General features: G+C 37.4%; 1 protein-coding gene across 4 annotated transcripts in view; it reads right to left on the bottom strand.

Annotated features, from left to right (window-relative positions):
* The window catches only part of EYA3 (EYA transcriptional coactivator and phosphatase 3), a 110818-nt gene that overhangs the window by 34463 nt on the left and 55007 nt on the right, over positions 1–21348 (bottom strand). For 3 of the 4 annotated variants that reach the window (XM_036070672.2, XM_078073580.1, XM_078073581.1), the window contains 4 exons: positions 16718–16784; positions 14069–14205; positions 7779–7916; positions 1633–1718 (listed from right to left, as the gene is read on the bottom strand). In XM_036070672.2, the coding sequence (XP_035926565.2) occupies positions 1633–1718; positions 7779–7916; positions 14069–14205; positions 16718–16784 (428 nt within the window). The remainder of the gene's footprint in view (positions 1–1632; positions 1719–7778; positions 7917–14068; positions 14206–16717; positions 16785–21348) is intronic. The other variant, XM_036070675.2, reaches the window with a different exon arrangement.

The following is a 21348-nucleotide window of genomic DNA, read 5'->3' as shown; positions in this document are numbered from 1 at the left end:
AATCAAAACAACAAAAACACAAAAAGATTCCGGGACAGGTGATTGACGGGATAAAAGTGGGCTTTTTTTTTTTAAAGATTTTATTTATTTATTTGAGACAGAGAGAATGAGAGAGAGAGCACACGAGAAGGGGGAGGGTCAGAGGGAGAAGCAGGCTCCCTGCCGAGCAGGGAGCCCGATGCGGGACTCGATCCAGGGACTCCAGGATCATGACCTGAGCCAAAGGCAGTCGCTTAACCAACTGAGCCACCCAGGCACCCTAAAAGTGGGCTTTTGAGAAAATTACTCAGATAGTGTTTTAAAATCTTTTCAAAAAAATATTTTTAGTAATCTCTAACCCTAACATGGGGCTTGAACTCATGACCCCGAGATCAAGAGTCACACGCTCCACTGACTGAATCAGCCAGGCGCCCTCAGATGGTGTTTTAGGAAATGGTTAGGTATAGAGAAAAACTGGAGATGAGATGAACAGTTAACTGAAGTAATTCAGGATTAAAGGGGAAAAGCCAAAACATGGGAAATAATAGCAAAAATGGAAAAGAAAGAATTCTAGAAATGGCTGGATTAGGAATGGGTGAGGAAAAAAACTGAAAACAACTGGTTTGGTTTGAGGCCTAGCTTTATTTAAAAATGGTCTCATTGACAATTGAGAAGTCATAGGGAAAAGTGGTTTTACTTTTGGGGGCAACGAGACAAAAAAAGGAGGAATGAAAGCGTGGTTTTTGATATGATGAACTTAAGGATATAGCAAGACATTAAAGAAAAAAATGGCCATCAATCAGCAGGAAGCCTGTAGATATCATGAGGTCAGGACTAGAATGTTCATTTTGGAGGTAGTAAATGGACACTGTGAATGTGGTTAAACATTTCTGGGGATGAAGTAATAAGCATGTGGAAAACTACATACTGTCCATGAGAGAAAACAGGATCAAAAAGAAAACCTATGAAAGGGAAAGAGATAAATAGTACACTGACGAGTGCCAGGTGTATAGTAGAAACTCAGTAATTTGTGAACTATAAGAATGAACAAATGCAAAAACAAACATAAAAGATGAACCAGAACAGTAATGTTAATTACAGCCAGAAAAAGAGATTCACAGAGAAACGATTCATCGCTGCAGGGAAAACAACAAATAAAAACCTAAGAGCAAAAACAAAAAACCCTAAAACACTGAAGCTATTACCAGTGATCTAAACATAAAGAGTTAATAGAACAGTGATCAAGACCAGACCACAAAGAATTCACAAAGGAATAAGTGGCTAAATAAAAAAGTGGAAGGAACATTCATTCCACAAATATTTATTTTGTGTCTTTAATGTGAGAACCAGGCATTTTCTGAACTCTGGGAATATACAAGTGAACAAAATAGAAAAAGAAGTCCCTGTCCTCATGGAACTTACATTCTAGTGGGAACAGAGTAGGAGGTAGACACACAGAGTAGGTAAAGGAGCAGATATAGTCATATCATTCAGAGACTTAGCACAGTAATGAGAGAAACTGGATGGCAGCCTGAGAAACCATCCAGGGTCCTAGTTCTGGTTGTTTCTTAGATTGGAAAATTGACCATGGAGTGAAGAGAAGACCAAGCTTGATGAACCATATCAAATAGGATGAATGAAGTAGCACAGTACCTGGTTTGAGATGCTGGAAACTGCTGCTGCTGGAATATTGGCAATTGTAGATGAAGTGGATATCAGGCTGGCATTTGTGCTTGAAGCTATAGGATTAAGAGTGTTAAAAGATGTTAAAGATATCATGTAAAAGCCTAGAAGAAATGGAAAACATATTGTGCCTTATGCAAACAGATCTATAAGGAGATCAAGAACATCGTGCAAAGGAAACAAATACTGATTCTGCTCTTTTGCATGCCATACCTTACTCTAGTCTTGATTAGAAATAAAACAGTTCAAACATTTTTCTGTTTCAACTTGAGTTTTCAACTCTTCCTATTAAAGTCCGAGGAAGGGTACGTATACAATGCACTGGCTCATACTAATGATATCAATGGAATTAGAAGCTAAACCAAATCACTCCAGTCTATCTTCTGAGACCTTGAAAAATGACTCACCTGCAATGTGACCTACTGACCACCAACAGAAACAAGAGCTCTGGTAAATCCACATGTAAATCCTATACTGTGATATTTGTTGTCACTTGCCCCAAATTATGCCTTTCCTAATGCAACATAATTACTTTGAGAAATACAGCTGATCCCCCAAACGTGCTTGGAGTTGCTTCTTGGGCTCTACTCAAATCGTGGATTATTAATGTGGATCAACAAACATGATGATCTGGCATTTAATGATTTTGGAAAATCTTGGAAAATATTAAATATTATTCTGGTCAGGTAACAATGTACTCTGTAAGCTATTTAGGCTGCCTGTCTTGGGACAAGGAATTTGGGCCAATTTTTTCATACCCTCCCATCACAGATTCCACCACGGTTTTAGTGACTACTATTTGCTAAAGTGACTTTTTTCAGGTGGACAGTGTAACTGAGACTGTGAGGTACTGGTCTTGAACTCCTGTCCCTTGCTTATCATAAGCACACGTAGACATGGTTCTCACTGCTGTCACACATGCCATAAGGGTTCACCATCAGGCAGACCTGACTATCTGACTACCTATCCCATTAGCAATAAAGTCCTTTACAGGTAAAGTTCATAGGAAAACCTCCATTAAAAACAGAACAGATGAACAAATGAAGCAGAAACGTGAGAGTACTCATCAAAATCAGGGGAATTCTTATCCCTTTCCCCAAGGGTACTCTGCTTAGAAGAAAGTCTAGAAGAGATTAGAAGAGGAAGTCCAAGGAACAGCTATTGCTGCAACTCCAGCTTTCAAATGAACTTGGGACAAAGAAGAGTTAAGGTAATTTGTCTACTGTCATGGAACTAGTGGTAGTCATGATGGTGACTGGGATCTCCCAACTGGATGAGCTAGGGATCAGATTTCCTGACTATCCAGGGAGATTTTCTTTTCTACAATACTTCTTCCTCCAGGGGAACGAAAGGACTCTTCAGAGTTTACCTTCTTAAACACAACAACCAAATGAAATAGATTTTATAACCTCATAGATGGTATTTTCTTCCTACCAATATTCATTTTCTTCTCTACTATGGCTTAATCTATTTTCCCCCCTGACGGGGAAGTACAAGGAATTACTGTACAGTACATAGGCTTAGATGATTCTGTAAGTAGTTTTTAATCATTCTTGTGGGTAGAGATTTTGAGTGGCTTTCAGGTTTTATTACCAGTACATTATGCTAGGCAACCATGCAATAAAACAGATAGAAGGACATAAGGTGATTTAAGGTGGGAAAGAAAATTAACAACTTACTTAATCTCTTAAATTTATCTCTACTAGAAAAGTCCATTTCTAGCTCAATTTTTCATTGGTCTTTATTCTAGCACATACTCCTCTTTTCCTATTTACCTTTAATTCTGTTCTACCTTCTTACTAACTTATAAACGGTTAGCAGTACAACCCATTCATATCTGATCTTCACATACATGGGGAAAAAGGTACTCTGACTGACAAAGTGGTTTTATAAATTTACCAATTTTCAGACCACTTATTGAATTGGGCTAGAGGTAAAAAGGCAGACCTTACAAACAACTGGGCATATACTCTTATTATCTCCACTAGGAAGTTTAATGACTTGATTGGCTAGTTGCTGATACTGATTTTTAATAAGTACCTTACTAAAGATCACAAACTACTTTCAGCAATAGTGACTTCTATTATAGGAAATGTTGGCCTGCTGACCTAGAAAGTTTATAGCGTTCAGTAACACTTCTTTCTCCAACTCACTCAAATCATTTCTCATATGTGCCATAGTTCATTCATTCAGCAAACCACGGTCCACTATGCACCCAGAAACTGTTCCAGTCACTAAGGAATAGAGTAGTGAACAAGGCAAAGTCCCTGCCCTCATGGAGATTAGATTCCATTGACAGAGTTAGATGATAATTAAATAAATAATTTTTTAGGCTCTTGTAACCATCACTGAACCCAAGCTAAACTCACCTAAAAATGTACACACATCACTGTATGCCCTACCCTACACATAACTATGACTACAAAGTCACACATCTCAAAAAAGTACTTATCATTCTGTGCATATATATACACATATATATGTCTCAACAAATAATATTCAACTGCAGATTTAAAAAACAAAAGCAGCAGCAATAAAGTTGCAACAAAAAGTACAAACTTAGAGGATCAAATAAAACTCAAGTGTTCAATCCTATTGATATATATCTGAAGACTATTAGCTCTCCAAATGCCATGGCATGGCCAAATGTTTTTGGATAGTCTCCACTCCTGTTCTGACAATGGAGCTGTGACATAACAGAAAGACAAAGATTCTGAGAACCATGCCCCACTAGAGGTCCAATTAATAAATATGAAAAGAGGAGACTCAGTAGTTTCCTCATAGGTGTGTTGTGAAGAACCAGGCCCCACTAGAGGTCCAAATAATACAGTCAACATATATAGACAGCTTTAATCAGAAGACGGTGGTTATAGAACTGTGAGAGGCACAGACGAATTAAATGACACTGTCCCAAAGCCAGAGGGCTGACCTAAGGGTCAATGGTACATAAAAGTTGGCACAAGATTTACTTTCTACCCATGTCTAATTTTATACATGTCTCTTTCTACCACCCTTGTTTCCTTGGCTTTCAAGTTATTCAAAATAAAGATGAGCTCTTTCTCACTTGAGCACCTTTGCAATGTTTCTCGCTCTGCCTGGATTATTCTCCCTGGCCTGTCCCTCTTGCCCTCCCAACATGATGGCTCCTCCTCAGCATGTCTACTTCTTCAGAGGTACTCTCTTTGACCCCTCTATTAAAACTAACTCCTTCGGGCACCTGAGTGGCTCAGTCAGTTAAGCTCTTGATTCTGGCTCAGGTCATGATCTCAGGGTCGTGCCATCAAGCCCCGCATCCAGCTCCACACTCAGCATACAGCCTGCTTAAGATTCTCTCTTTCCGTCTCCCTCTGCCCCTCCCCACCACCCCCCATTTGCATGCTAATTAAAAAAATAATAAAATAAAATAAAACTCCTTGTTTTCCCAATCACAGCAATCTATTCTTTTTTTCTTTCAGAGAACTTTTCAAAATCTATTTAATTATTTACTTGCTTGTTTTCTGTTTCTTCCACTCGTCTGTAAGCTCCACAAAGGCAGAATCTTGCTATCTTATTCATTATCTTTAATATCTAGCAAAAAACCTGACACAGAGTAGGTGATGCTCAATAAATACTTGTGGGATTCACGTCTATCTTGTAGACATGTATATTCCTGTATAACTTGTGGGATTCATGTATAGTATGTCAAGGTCATCAAAAACAAGAAAACCCTGAAAAACTGCATAGTCAAGAGGAACCTAAGTAGACATGACAATTAATGAAATGTGGTATCCTGGATGGGATCCTGGAACAAAAATGGACTTAGGTAATAATAATGTACCAATATGGGTTCATTAGTTGTAATATATGTTCCATTCTAATATAATATGTCAATAATAGGGAAAATTATTTGCAAGATTGGGGGATATATAACTCTCTGTACCATCCTCTCAATTTTTCTGTAAATCGAAAATTAATCTAAAAACTAAAGTTAAACAACAGAACAAAACAAAACTCCTGGTGAATGAAAGACTATCAAAAAAGACTATCATGTGCTACCAACAATATTAGAGTGCAAACACATTCATTAAAAGTCAAGACTAAGTTAAAATTAATTTTGAAATTTCTAAAATTAATTTCACCACTTGAATATTAACCATTTAAGCCATCTCAACTGAAGAAAATAATCAGAGACTGGGCCACATAGTTATACCCTAGGAAAAGACTAATATAAAGAAGCCAGATCTACTTAACCAAAGGGTTTTCATGAGCATTGTTGTATAAACTGAAGAAAGGGTTTTGATCACAGTTGATCAAGCCAGAAGTATAATTCTTTTTAGGTTGAAATCATACATTTTAAAAGAAACTGTAGTATGTTGACACACATTACATTAGCTTCAGGTGTACAACACAGTGATCTGACAACTCTAGACAACTCTATATGTTAATTGTAGAATGCTTTGGGGTATGATGAGGAGACACTGCTATTCTGACCACTTTTCAAAAATTGATAGAATTCTTCTTGTTTTTATTCTGTGGAAGGACTGGATAGTTACACAGGGGGAACAGAGCAGCCCTGAATAGCTAACAGTCACTATCCATGCTAAGTGAAATTAAAGGTGGGAGTGAGGAGAGTGATATTGATAGCAGACAACCCAGGTAATTTGACTCTGCCAATACTCGTATTTCATTTTAGCCAATTGTTTCAACTTGTATTCTACCATTTTTTTCTTCAGAATAAAGGCAAAAATTAATAACTTGATGGTTACCTTCTGCCTTAAATTCTACCCTCTGCCAAAGTTCTAATGAACAACAAAATGGGCCAAGAGGTTAACCAGAAAAAGGGAGGAAAAATAAACTTAGTTATCTGTCAGTAAAGGTTATCACTTATGGGAGAGTTGATATTGACATCATGATTTCAATACTGAAAATGATAAATATTGCACTCATGCTCTGAGGTCAGACCGCCCAGCTTACATCCTGACTTAATTATTTACTAACTGGTAAATGGATCAAGTAGAAGTAGTTCTTAATCATTTAAATGAAAACAAAACTGAGTAGCAAAATATTTTATTTAATATAATCTACATAAAAACACTTTTTCATCACCAAAGTTCGTATCTTACTAGTACCTCAGACCAGTTTTTGCTGTCCCATACTCACTCCTCTAGCACCCATTTTAAAAGGAATAAAATTTTAAAGCTGGGAGAACTCAGGAGAAAGGAGGCGGATGAGAAGCCAGGTACATGGACATTAATTTCCAATCTGGAGCAAAATTGCCTGTGTTAGATTTGGAAGGGCAGGGAATTAATTCCATCGTGCCTTCTGAGTTTTTCTGTCTTCATTCCTAACAGTCCTGTCATAATTCTAACCTTTTAGAAGAACAACTCAGGAAGGCAAAGATGTTCAGAGTTCAAGCTTTAAGGCAATGCTTTTTATCATGAAATAGAAACAAGACTAAACTTTTTTTTTTTTTTTTTTTAAAGATTTTATTTATTTATTTGACAGAGAGAGACACAGCGAAAGAGAGAACACAAGCAGAGGGAGTGGGAGAGGGAGAAGCAGGCTTCCCGCGGAGCGGGTAGCCCGATGCGGGACTCGATCCCAGGACCCTGGGATCATGACCTGAGCTGAAGGCAGACACTTAACCATCTGAGCCACCCAGGCGCCCCTAAACTTTTTGAGAAAGAAAAATGCTCTCACCAAGAAGCAGCAAGTGGGGGTGGAGGTATGACAACACGGTAGCAAACAAGCAGCACACAGCTCACTTCTGCCCTATGTGGACTTCATATAGAAGAAGTCAGCAAAGTTCTACCCCATGGAGTCTTCTGCTCATTTATAGGACAAAATGCCACTGAGAACAGACTAAAACAAAATCAGACAGGTTTTCTGGACACCAACATGCAAAAGGGAAGGCTTCAATTCTATGAAGCAGTTCACAGTTAAAAGGCTAAACTACTTACAAACCACAGTCCTGGGTTCTGGTTTGCCTAACACAAAAAGCATGCACAAATGCAAATCTCACCCCCTTCTATTTTACAGGACAGAGCTCCTGTATTACCCAATTTGTTTGGAGATACAGATAGGCTGAAAACAACAAAAACAACAATAATAAAACACACACAACCATGCCTATTTACCTTGAATGGGATAAGAATAATGTGCTGGGCTTGGCTGGCTTGTGGTTAACCCTGTAGTGCAGGTAAGAACACTGTGTTGACTTGGAGATGGAGTCTGAATTAAACCACTTTCAGGTTTCATACCTGGCCACAATGCACCTGAATCAGATAAATTGGACCAGTTACAAACAATACACTGGGACTGAGGAGCACGGTTATGCTTTCAAATATCAGCCAGTAGGTTTAAAACCTAAATCTTAGAACAAAAGTAAATTTGCTTGTAAGAGAAAATTACTGATTCTCCCACTCATAATATACCACAAGCAAATACAATTTCAAAGACTGGGGAGTGGGGCCACAGAAACAAAAATCTTGTCAAAAACCCCAATAATGATATATATATAAGTTCATTTCAATGGTTGAGGGAGACTGACCAGGGTTCAGAAAAAAAAAGCTACTGACACCCAACTGGAGTATTTATTGTAGATAGTGCCTGATGATCATGTACAGTGATAAATCATTTATCCATTGTCAAGGTGGGAGACATTCCACATAAGTTTAAAATTCACTTACCCATTAAACAAGCACCAAATCTTTCTAAAATGTATTAATTAAGTACTTTTCTGCTTTCTTAAGCTGGTTATTTTGTTACCTGTTTCTTCTGATTAGGAAAGACATACTTGCTTATTTTTATAAATTAAAAACATTACAGAAATATATAACTTAGAAAAAATAAAGTCATATATAATCCCAGCATCCAGACTTAAGCACTATTAACAGTTTGCAGAAGTCACTTAGATTTCTTCTATGTATTTACTAATCTTTTTTCTTTTTAATAAAGATGGGATGTTATACATACTGTTCATAATTTGCTTTTCCACATAATACCTGTGAAAGACATCTTTCCAAGTCAGAACATATAAATCTCTCATACTGATAAATATCATAGCTGTTCACTTTTATTTTATTTTTATCACAATGCTCCTGAATGACAATCTTTCTAAAATATATTTATATCCTTTCCTGCCTTCTTTGCAGGGAGGAAATAGTGAACGTACCTTTAGATTTTCTCAGAATGATTGTCACAAAGATGAATAGTGTGCTGTGCTATATATATTACAGAGACACCCCCAGAGGCTACTGGGATATGTAAAGACATTTGTTTAGTACTAAACAGAACTCAGTTATAGTTCTCTATCATTTTGGTTTTTTTCTCTGTGACTTGTCACTTGACAATCTCTTGCTTCTCACTTTATCTCCTTTTCATTTGCAGTAAACTAAGAAACCATAAATGAAGCTTTGATTCTACATGACAGCCTAAGGATGTTCATTATGGCGAATAGTTTTAGTGACAATTTTGGCTATGCAAAAATCTATCTATAAAAAATCTTACTGTCTGGTTGTTCACTGTGTTCTGAACAGCTATGGCTGGTGGATCAGTGCAGTTGAAGCTAATAATTAGGTCCAAGAAGGTTCATCAATCACATTCCAGGTCAGAAATCAATACCAAGGTCAGCCACAGCTTGAAATTCAATATTAACTCATTTCATTCACTTCTAATCTGATACTGAATTTATAGAAATATAATGCACTGATAATACAGCCCTCTGCTTCACCAGGGCACTGAGATATCTAGATGCAACTCAGATCTGTAAAATCTGTTGATTAGTAAATGTAAGGGAGATGTGAAAATCTCAAATTGACATGGGATGTGGTAATCGCCTTGTTCCAAACTCAAAACACACACAAAAAAGTCATATTCTTTTCTCACCTATTAAACACATGAAATAACTTATTTGAGGAGAATGAAGAATACCATCATCTCTAGCATGCATTAGGAGGGTTGGCCCCCATTCCATGCTTAGTTTATGATCATTAGCCACAGCTAAAGTCCTAACTAAACCTAAATTTCAACACTAAAAATATTGAAAGTGTTATTTTTTAAACATTTATGTGAAATTTGAATATCAGTGCCATGATTCTTCCTGGTTGAGTATCATATTTTTTAGCAAACAAATTGCCATTTCAATGTCACAATAACTTTCAGATTTATTGTAATCAGTGTGATTTTTTTTTTCTAAATAGGTTTTGAATCTGAGGTGTTGGATCTGTGAACACATTCAGATTACACTGTACGAAAATATAATCTTATTAATGAGAATAGTATTACCTGTAAATGTTTTGCCAGTCTCATTACTTAGTACATATTTAAGTTTCAAAATATACAATGTCTATGAACTGGCCCTTCTTTTAAGGTCAAAAACCAGGGCAAAATGTCCAAGGCAAGTAGGGAAATGGCTACTTATGGTAGTTTTGAATGTTTTGACCAGAAACATGAAGTTGATATTTAAAATACAATTATTTTACAAAGAATAGAAGAATAAAAGGCCATATGAATACCACCTCCGGCATCACGGTAGCCTTGCTCTGAAAGCATATAAACATCTTCCTTTAAAAGCGCCCTTCCCACAATTCCAAGTCACAGGCAGCATGACCAAATGATCTGACTGTAGAGCAATACTGCCCATAGTGAAGATGAAACCAAATCCTAGTTTCCCGACTCCTAATCCACTGCTCTTTTCCTATAACTACCAAGCTTATCAAGTAATTTTAAGCACCAAGGGCCTGATGTGGAACAACAGCTGGCCTAACAATGGCAAATGAAGCCTGTCTCTGAGCGCTTTCCTCTTACTGCCCCACACTGGGGTCTTATCACAAACTCTACCCAAGTTTCTCAGCACAAATACTTCACCTTTGGTTAGTCACTAACCAAACTAATCTGGAGCAGCTCAGTTTATAGCTATACATATCAGAGTAGTGGATCTTTAGAGAAAAATTAGTTTGGTTAGGAACTGAGGTACATGCCAATGCTCAGGAAAAAACATATGAAAGAATATCTTGGTTTGTTGATTCGATAGCTCACGGGAATGAGCTATTACAAATACTAAGTAATTTAATCTGAGTATTTTTCCTAATTATAAAGGGAGTAGATGTATGTTACAGAAAATGAAGAAAACATAGAAAGTAAAAGAAAAAAAATTGCATAGTCTCATTGCAAAAAAAAAAAATACAGGCAGTTCTTGCTTTTGTACGGGACTGTATTACCTGAAACCTGTGCATAAGGCAACTATGTCCTTGCCTTACATGGTTCTGTCATAACTGAGATCAAATCTGTAGTGCCCGTACTGGAACATTCACATTTTTCTTTCAAATTATTCTTTATGTACATATTTTTAAAAAATATTAACTTGGCATATTATATTGCTTTTAGTTTTACATAATGCTTTTTTAATAAACTTTTCTCAAGATGCTCAATATTCTTTAAGAGTGTGAATTTATAAGAATATGATTTCTAAGTTTTCCATTCTATAGATACATTGCAATTTAACACACACCTTTCAATTCAAAATGTAGCCTGCTTCCAATCTTTTGCTGTTATAAATAATGTTGTGATGAGTATCTTGGTTTGAAAATTTGTGGGTATCTCTAACTAGTTCCATAGGATAAATCCCTAGAAGTGAAATTGCTGGGGGAAATGGCATGAACATCCTTAAGGTTCTTAATAGTATTACCAAATCTCCATCTCACATTAGAGTTCTTTCAAAAGAAGCTGAACAGTGGCAGCTAAGGTAATCTTTTATGAGCTCCTAAAAATAAATGGGTGCCCCTTTCCTCCCACATGTTCACCGAGATCACTGGAAGTTAACCCTCGAATTCTCTTTCTGCCATTCCACTACATTTCTATGGAGCTCTTAAAAAGAATATGACCACTATTCCTTTACTTTTACAGACTGCTCACAGTATAAGCCTCCTAGATTTCCTCTAGTCTTTTCTTCTTTCATCAAGAGGAGGAACATTTTTTAATTTCAAACTCAACTCTGAGACACAGACTAAACTTATGAGCAGTTCTGGAATTAAACAGACCCGGGTTCAATTCTAAACCCAGGCATTTCCTAATTGTATGACCTCAGGCTAGTCACTTGATCCTTCTAAGCCTGTTTCCTCATCTATAAAAAGGGATAATGCTACTGCTTACTCCCTAGGATTGTTCTAAGATTAAATAAGAGAATAATGTAAAGTGTGAGGTATTTGTTCCCAGCATACTGCATGGTATATAAAGCATTTCATAAACATTAGATATTATTATAACGAGATTTCCCAAAGCCCTGTTTACATCTGAAATAAAACAACAGACTAGTTAATCTAGTTTTAGTGCTAACAGGCAGCACTAAGATAAAATTGCCAAATCTTCACAAGAAGAAATAGTATTTTATACTTGAGTGAACACACTTTTAAAAAAACAGCCATGTCTAGGGCGCCTGGGTGGCTCAGTTGGTTAAGCGACTGCCTTTGGCTCAGGTCATGATCCCAGAGTCCTGGGATCGAGTCCCACATCGGGCTCCCGGCTCAGCGGGGAGCCTGCTTCTCCCTCTGACCCTATCCCCTCTCATGCTGTTTCTCTCTCTCTCTCTCTCAAATAAATAAATAAATAAAAACCTTAAAAAAAAAAACAAAAAAACAGCCATGTCTATAATTTCCTTAACAAAGTCTGAGAACATGCCACATCTATCATTCACATTACCCCAACCTAAGTCTCCCTCCAGTAAGCTTCATATATTACTTAAGAGTCAGATTTAGCTGATTCTCTTTCTTTGAAATACCGATAGAAAAATTTATGAAACAAGTCTCCCTCACTCCCAAATATTAAACAAAACCAGATTAATGAAATAGCCTGTTACTACCAATATTTCTTCACAATATAAACAGTTTCAAGTTTTTACCAAGGACCTATTATACAGAATTTTTTTTCTTTCTTTAATACAAGGGAAATGCAGTGATCATAAAAGATACCATAATATGCACATGGCACTATGTTAGGTATTCCATAATCTCAGATCAGAGATATAATAGAGTTTTATTAAATACTGAACAGCAGGAATGACCAACAGTTCAACAATGTCATAAATGGCTCTGGGCTTGCTAATAATGAATTTCAATCAAAACAGAAGGTAAAAAACTGATATAAAAATACTTACTTTATACTTGCTAGCTTTTACTAGTCAGCTGTTGAAAAATTAGCTTTAACATATGCAAAAAGATATAAGCACAAACATATTCACAGAGAGTTCCATTTCCAAAAGGACTGCTCAGTCTTGGCTGGTTAAATATATAACAAATTTAAGATTTTAGTATACTGGCTGATACTGATGGGGAAACAAGAGCATTTCTGTTTGTTTTCTTCCATGAAGTTATCAACTACCACTATCATTAATACATAACCTCCCATTTTTGTTTCTAGTAGTTATCAGGAGCCAAGGCATGCTAACAAGCCTAGAACTAAGAAAGCTGTCACTAGCATAAAGGACTAGCCAAATGGGCCAGGTAAAGCAGGAATGTAGAAACCAAAAGCAGGCAACACTAATACATCCAGAATCTGTGGCGATCTGTTTAGAAGATCTGATTTCCAGCTAGTTTCAGTAAAGGCTACAGAGATATAATTTTATTAACATGCTGCATATGTGAAAATAATACAGTATTCTCTCAATTTTCTAACACTGGTTCTAGGACACCAGGAAAGGGACAATAAAGCACACTGCATATATCTATCAACTTACACACACACAGAGAAATCAGCACAGATATTAAGTGCTCAGAGTCTCAAACTGACTTCTGGTGAATCAATCTAATTCACAGTTCATGTCCAACATACCTAAAACCACAGAACAAACAAAGCACAAGATAAGGCTATATAAAATTGGGGATTCTCCTCATTCTAAGATGACTTGTTGGTTCAGCAGAGCAACAACTGATCAGTTTAGGGCAGAGGGAGGAAAAGAGGGAGAAATTGACCAAAAAAAAGGAGAGTACACTATAAGGCATACTCTATCTGGATATTTAGGTTACCAAGTTTTAACAGGAAAATGAATCACCTCAAAATATATTTATTATGCTTATCTAACCATGGTAACATGTTTTATATAAAGAAATAGTAATTCTTCAAAGAGTTTCCCAAACACTTAAAGATTCCAAGCTTTATAGTCAAGATTTAGTACCTTGGAAATGACTAAATTTTGGCAGATACACAAATGAGTATTGAAAGTTATGATTTTATTTAATATGCAGCAAACATACTATTGGAAAGTTACACACCCAACTTCTATCAAACTTGTAACTGAGTAGGTACTCTGTAAAGAACCACCCATCAACTTTCAGCTTCCTGATTAGGCATAGTTGATTTTTGGGGAAAGATCGAAGTTTCTGGGGGATAAAAATCAACACTCTTAGAAACTGCTTATAATAGAATGCCTTACCGAAAGGAGGTAGTCCATATGTTTGGGTTGCCTGAGGGTAGACAGCATAGGGTTGAGACTGCTGTAGTGTCTGGTACGGAGTCTGCCCAGGGTAAGCAGTTTCCGACACAGGAACTGAGAGGATATGTGCATAAGGTCTAGAAAAGTTCAAGAAAATAAAAACTTTCATGTGTGATTTATTTTTAATGAAAAATAGAGGAAATAGTTAATACCACTAAAAGCAAAATATCAGCAATGAGGAGACTAACCTTCCACATAAAATGTCTCTTACTACGGTCAGAAGGTAGAACTAATTTTTCCTTTCCAGATTCTACTATCACCTAAGAAACATCTTTATGGGAAATTCAGTAATTCCAAATATCCTCCCAAGGTCCAATTACTTTGCTACAACCATCTGTGATATACCACATGCAAACTTGTAGATAAACTTGTTTATCTACATGTAGAATGAACGCCTAATGTAACAGAAAAGTGGACAGATTGGGACTCAACAATTGGTTCTTATTCTCCACCTAGCCCTCTGGGCCAAACAAGTTCTAAGAGGGAGAGTAGGACTTGAGAGAGGGTTAGGCTGGTAGAGAAAAGGCAAGCGACCACTACACATCAAAGAACAGGGAGTAGGGGTGGGCCCCAATATCCCCAGATCAAGCCTACAAAACAGGAGCCAGATAACTAATAAAACCTGAGAAGTCCCAGACAGGACTCAGAATCTTCCCACTGATGTTTAAGCCAGAGTATACTGCCATGAGTTTTAGCCAACCACATCAGGTTTAGCTAGGGAATTTGAATTCAGCAGTAAAACTTCTGGGACTTTAGCTAGATGACCTGGTCATTTCATCCATGCAATAAAATGGTCCCACACTTTGTGCACTGAATTTTTAGATACCAGTTATTTTATTTGGTATTATGCTGCACTTACAATGCAAGCATTTTGTGTACCACATAAATCTGAACAATAAAAATATTCGGAGAAAGGAATGTTTCAGAAGGGGAAAACATTTTTTTTTCAGCTTTGGGGAAAAGGAAAATGAAGTAAGGCTATAAAGAAGCAGTATGTGAGCTGAGCAAATAAGACGTGCAGAAATGGGAAAGAAAGGGTGTTCAAGGAAAAGAGAAAAACTCTGGCAAAGGTATAGAGGAAGGCAAACAAGGGCTTAAGCCTATAAGGAGCATAGATTATATTAAAGGACATATATAAAGTGAAGGGGAGTAGCAAAAGAAGGAAAGATAGCAAAGACCTCGAATACCAGGCTGAGTTCAGATCAATCTGAAACAATTGGGAGTCACTGAAATTGGTGAGCAAAGAGTGACAAGATCAGAGCTGTTCTTGAATAAAGATTAGTTTGACACTGCTTTGTAAAATGGGTTAGAAGGGGGAGAAAGTTGAAGTAGAGTTAAAAAATAGCTATAATGCAATGGTTCGTGTAAGTGCTAAAGACGTCTGAATTAAGATAGAATGCATAGCTAATAAGGTGTCCTGAACGCAACAGGTATGTAAATTATTTTTTGAATAGGCAGATGAATTTGGAATGCACCTCCATCTTCACATCTGTTCTTCTTAGCTAGATCTGAACCAAGAAATAGCTCAGGCTATAGCTGTTAATCAAGTCACATGGGAATAATTTAAAATCTTTGTGACGTCAAATGGATTGATCTCCAGATATGTTAAAGATCATAATATCCTTTTTTCCTGTAGTGTCTTTATAGCTCTAAGTATTTTCTTATTTCCTTCATAATGATCTCAAGAGAATAGGTTCAGTCATTTCACAGAAGAAAATCATATGAAAACGACTGGTCCAGATGCTATTAGTGTTAAATACCAGATTAGAATTTGGAGAACTCATTGAATTGACCTTTTAGTTATTTGTTAACTGATGAAAAATTCAAAAGGTATAAACAAGCACAAAAAGGAAAAAAAATTCCAGTTTTCTTTTTATAAACAGTCCCATAGGTATCAGTCACCTCTGTTACCAATTCCTTTATGTGTTCTGCCTATGTAAGCACCTGGGAATACATCCAACTTCAATAAACACACTCACATGTATCTAATGACGTATGTGCAGGCTTACTCTTTATCAACGCCCATTTGGTAGTCTGGCATACACCCAGTTCTGTACCTGCTCATCTTAGAGATGATTAGCTTGTGGATCTTAAATGCTGATCTTACCTGCTGAAGGCCCAAAACGTTGCCTCTTAGTGACTTCAACCCGCTAAGCCTAACTTCAAGCCTAATTCTACTTTGAGGACATTCCTAAAGCAAGAAACTGAACATAGATTAGGCTGAGAAGTCCCACTAGGAGGCTGGCTTGTGCTGTGTTTATTGATCTAGCAAGGTAGAGGAAAGAGAGAATGATCAGAGGTCAATCACTGATATGCTTTGATCACGAACAGTATTTTTCATTTTCAGTGGCCATTCATTTACAGCAAGCTCCTGGGTAACAGTGATCTATTCCAGGCAACCATCTACTTTTTAAAAGCATGTTACAAAGACTCTACATTTAGAGGGAATAAAAAAAGTAGAGTAGGGTCAGAAAACATGAGAGATGAAATGAAGTTAAATGTCCACTTAATAAGTTAAATATCAAATTAAATTTTGAAATGAACCTAGAGAAAAGGCATACAGATTTTTGAAATAATTATTGAACTTACTTTGCAGAATACATTTGTGAGGTATAATCATTGGATGAGCGAGGGATGTAATCGGTGCATGTCATAACTGAAAGAAAGATATCATCAGGTAAAAAGTTAGAACATTTCAAAAATGAAATGAGAAAATTGCATATCTCACTGTAGAGTCTTTCAAACTAAGTAACAGATTACAGCTTGGACATGAGAAATTTAGAACGACTAAGCAGTAGAAAATCCCTCTCTCTTACAGTAATGGGTTTAGAGACTTTTAGAGACAGTAAAAGAAGCCAGAATATGGAGGGTATGGAAAAGAGCTGAAGGTTAGTACCAGTTGATCTCTCTCTTTATCCATCACTGATCTAAAGCCACAGATGAAGTAACTTCCTAAATTTTCACTGTGCTCACAGGCAAACTTAAAAAGCAAGATCCATATCTAAGAAACCGCATTATACTTCTTCAGCTTATTCATTCTCTGGGTGCTTCCACTCATGTGAGTAAAAAGCCCTAAGAATGACTTGCAGGAAGACAGATTTGGGGGGGGTGGGGAGTATTCCATTTTATTAGAAAATTGTTGCTACTGCTGTGTACAAAAGATGCAAGTATGCTTCCATACCACTATTTTTTCAGCTTTGTGGTGAAGGCTTTCAAGTTTGGCAAAGCAAAGACAGATCTGAGGAACTGATGTGATGCTCTGATGAACCATCAAGTAGAGACTTTCATAGCTAGTGTCCTCTTGACCCCTATGACTTCATCTAAAATAGCTGCTGTGAAGGCTTAACCCTCATGATTTTATCTGTAAATATTCAACTCAAGTCTGACAGGTAGCAGAATCCTATTCACTAGGCACTATTTCAGTCCATGCTGTAGACAGAGTTACATCAGAAAGAACTTGTACCAGACCCCTGAACTGTCCAAGTACTTCGTACTTCAACATCTGAAAAGGAGGCTGTTCTACTATTAATAAGGATTAAGAGTAAACCAACTAACTTTATGTCTAGCTGGGTTTCCTGAGTGTCTGAACTAAAAAGGGAATTCTGGTCAAGAGTACACAAGGGGCCAATTCATGGCCAATAGTAAGGCAAACTGACATCTTGTCCATTGCCATTGTTCAAGGTCTTTAAAAATAATTACTGGAAATTTGTAGACCACATTCATCCATAATAATTTTGACAAAAATGAAAGAGATCTCAATTAGTCTAAAGTTCTTCACATCCATCACAGAGAACATAACTTCATTTGAATACTGCATGATGGTTCCTTCCCTGCTGACAACTACTTTCAAAAACCCAAACCCTTTTCCTCCTCTGATTTAATTCTAGAAGAGATTGACAAAACATCCTGGGAGATTTAAGCTGATATTTACTTCTTTAAAGAATGAATGAGGCTTTATTTTTGCAGTACTTAGGAACCGTGAAAGGATTATAAACAGTCAAGGCATAATCTGCTATATTAGAACAGCAGCAGTGGAGATGAGGTGCAACCTTGAAATACATTCTGAAGGTAAAACAGGACATTCTGACGGATCTGTATGTAAGGAATGAGGAAAACAGGGGAATATGGGATAATTTCTATGTTTTCGGCTTGAGCAACTGGAAGAACAGTGAAACCACTTCCTAAGATGGGGCAGTTTGGGAAAAGAAGAGATTTGAGGGGGGCTAAGGGAATAAAAAGCTTTCCCACATTTTTTTAAAAGATTTTATTTATTTATTTGTCAGAGAGAGCGAGCGAGCACAAGCAGGGGGAGCAGCAGGCAGAGGGAGAGAGAGAAGCAGGCTCCCCGCTGAGCAAGGAGCCTGACGTGGGACGTGATCCCAGGACCCTGGCTGAAGGCAGACGCTTAACCAACTGAGCCACCCAGGTGTCCCAAAAGCTTTCCCACATTTTAAGTATGACTTTCCCTTCAGATATCTAAGTTGTGATGCCAAATAGGCAGTTGGATATACAAATGAAATCAGGGGAGAAGTCAAACTGGAAATATAAATTTGGAATTCATCAGCAATGTATACAATATTTAAAGTAATGTAGTGGATGAGAGGATGCAGAAAGAGAAAAGAATGCTGGACTAGAAATAAATCCTGAGGCCCAACATTCAGAGTTCAGGCAGAGGAAGAAGGACCAACAAAAGAGAAAGGTGGGAGGAAAAGTGGTGAGAGGCAGAATATGAGAAGAAACATCCACTAGATGTTCCACTACTCTCAGAATAACTGCAAGTTAACTAATGACCTTGAGAGGAGCAATTTCATTGTGAAGAGTGGTGACAGAAGCTAAATTTGAGAGGGCTGAAGAATGAATGGGAGGCAAGAAAACAAGAAAGGGCAACTCTTTCCAGAAGTTCCAATGGGTCATGGAACAAAGAAAAGGTCTATAACTAGTGGGGAACATGGAGCCAAAGGAGGATTTTGTTTGTGTTTTAAAATGGCAGATACAGGTGCCTGGGTGGCTCAACTGGTTAAGCGACTGCCTTTGGCTCAGGTCATGATCCCAGAATCCTGGGATCGAGTCCCATGTCGGGCTCCCTGCTCAGCGGGGAGTCTGCTTCTCCCTCTGACCCTACCCCCTCTTGTGCACTCTCTCTCTCAAATAAATAAAATCTTTAAAAAACAAACAAACAAATAAATAAATAAATAAAATGGCAGATACTCCTGTGCGCTTACGTGGATCCTCAAAAGCCTTCCCTGTTCTTGAAGGAGGTTGGACCACAGGATTGCAGGCAAAAGAACCCCAACAATGAGGAATAGACGTTATTCCTGCATCACCACAAGCCAAAGAACAATCTAGTTAAAATTCTTAAAGGACGTTATACAATTTGCCCCAAGCTCTTATTGTGAGAAAACTGAAATCATTGCGACAATGAAGAATGGGGATCAAACATGTCTAAACCTGGATTCGGCAGATGTGAAAGAACTGATTCAAGAGTGGGAAAAACAGGTCAGCCAAAAGAAAAAGCAAAAGAAAGGAAACGATATCAAAAAAGCAAGAAAGTTTTAAAAGTTAAAAAATCTCAACATCCTCATCAAAAGACCACATAAGCAACCACTTTACCAACAAGTGTTTTGTGTTAAAAAGGTTCAATTATACTGAAATAATTGCAAAAGGGGATGGTGTCTTAATACATAAGCTTTTTTTTTTGACTAGAAAAGTTTAAGCATTGTTGTGAAAGCTAGAAAGTTGCTTTTAAAATCCAAATGTTAATAAAAAAAAAAATGGCAGGTACTGTGTCATGTCTCTTTACTGACAGGAAGGATTAAGAAGAGAAGAAGAATGTGATGATGCAGGTGCAGTCTTAGTTACAACAATACCAAAGTCCTTGGGGAAGGTAAGAAAGGGTTAGCTATAGAGCCCAAATAAAAGGTCTTACTGTTGACAGGAGCAAGAATACTATTTCCGGGGGCACCTGGGTGGCTCAGTCGTTAAGCGTCTGCCTTCGGCTCAGGTCATGATCTCAGGGTCCTGGGATCGAGCCCCACGTCAGGCTCCCTGCTCAGCGGGAGGCCTGCTTCTCCCTCTCCCACTCCCCCTGCTTGTGTTCCTGCTCTCACTATGCCTCTCTCTGTCATATAAATAAATAAAATCTTTAAAAAAAAAAAAAAAAGAATACTATTTCCGTCCTGGTGAGAATGAAGCAAGAAAACATGGGTACAAACACAGGTAGGCTTAATGATTTGGTGGTGGTGGGAGGATAAGGAGGTTTCTTGTCTGACAACTTCTATTTGCAATAGAGCCACTGGTTAAGAATGAGGAAAGGTAAGTGAGGATATAGGTACTTGGGAGAGGAGAGTAAGTGCTGTGAAATATCAAAAGGTAAAATTCATTAGGGAAATGTAGTAGGATTTCCAAGCATGCTGGGTGCCTAGTTGAGGCCTTGTGAGTAGTAAGTCAGCTAGGTATATAATTTATCCAGTAATGTTTAGCTATGTGAATGCACGAAAAGGGAAGATGGAGAGTATTAAATTAGGACTGGGGTTTAGCAAGGAGAGTACAAGAGGCAAAGTTATCGAAGGTACTTGTAAGGGAACAATTATAATAAACAGCCACAAGAATCCATGCGGAGTAAGAAGGGACATAAGGCAGACAGATATGATGACAGGTATTGGATAGGTCATCTACATGGATTTTGAAATCACCAAGAAGAATAAGAGTTTGGATGGAGAAGAAAACCAAGAAGACCTAGTCTTTAAAGAGCAAAATGACTAGGAGTTCAGAAAGGTAGAGGAGGCATAAATATAGACTTCAAAGGAACTGGAGTTTTTGGAGAGAAAAAGAGAAAGAGAAATGATCTGGAAGGAGCAAGAAGACTCAACTTATTTCCTGGCCCTGGAATATGTAAGAAACAGGTCTTTTTCTTGGGGATGAGTGGGACATTAAAAAAATCAGAGAGACTTTTCACTGATTAGAGCAGTTTCCCACAGTCTGGACAGTTTCTCATATGCATCAGAATCACCTAGCTATCTTCTTGAAAATATAGATTCCCATCCATATCAGATCTGATATGAATGATAATCTCTGAAAATGAGGCCAGAATTCTACATTACAAACAAGCACTCCAGATGATTCTTAAGTACACTAAGAGCTGGAGAACCACTAGAATAGTACCTTTGAGGAAATAATATACATAGCTCAAAATACACTATTTCCTTTCTTCCTTCCTTCTT

This window comes from Halichoerus grypus, chromosome 5, assembly GCF_964656455.1.
Source record: "Halichoerus grypus chromosome 5, mHalGry1.hap1.1, whole genome shotgun sequence".
Classification (NCBI taxonomy): domain Eukaryota; kingdom Metazoa; phylum Chordata; class Mammalia; order Carnivora; family Phocidae; genus Halichoerus; species Halichoerus grypus.
The sequence above is the reverse complement of the archived record's forward strand: the minus strand, read 5'-3'. Positions and strand labels throughout refer to the sequence as shown.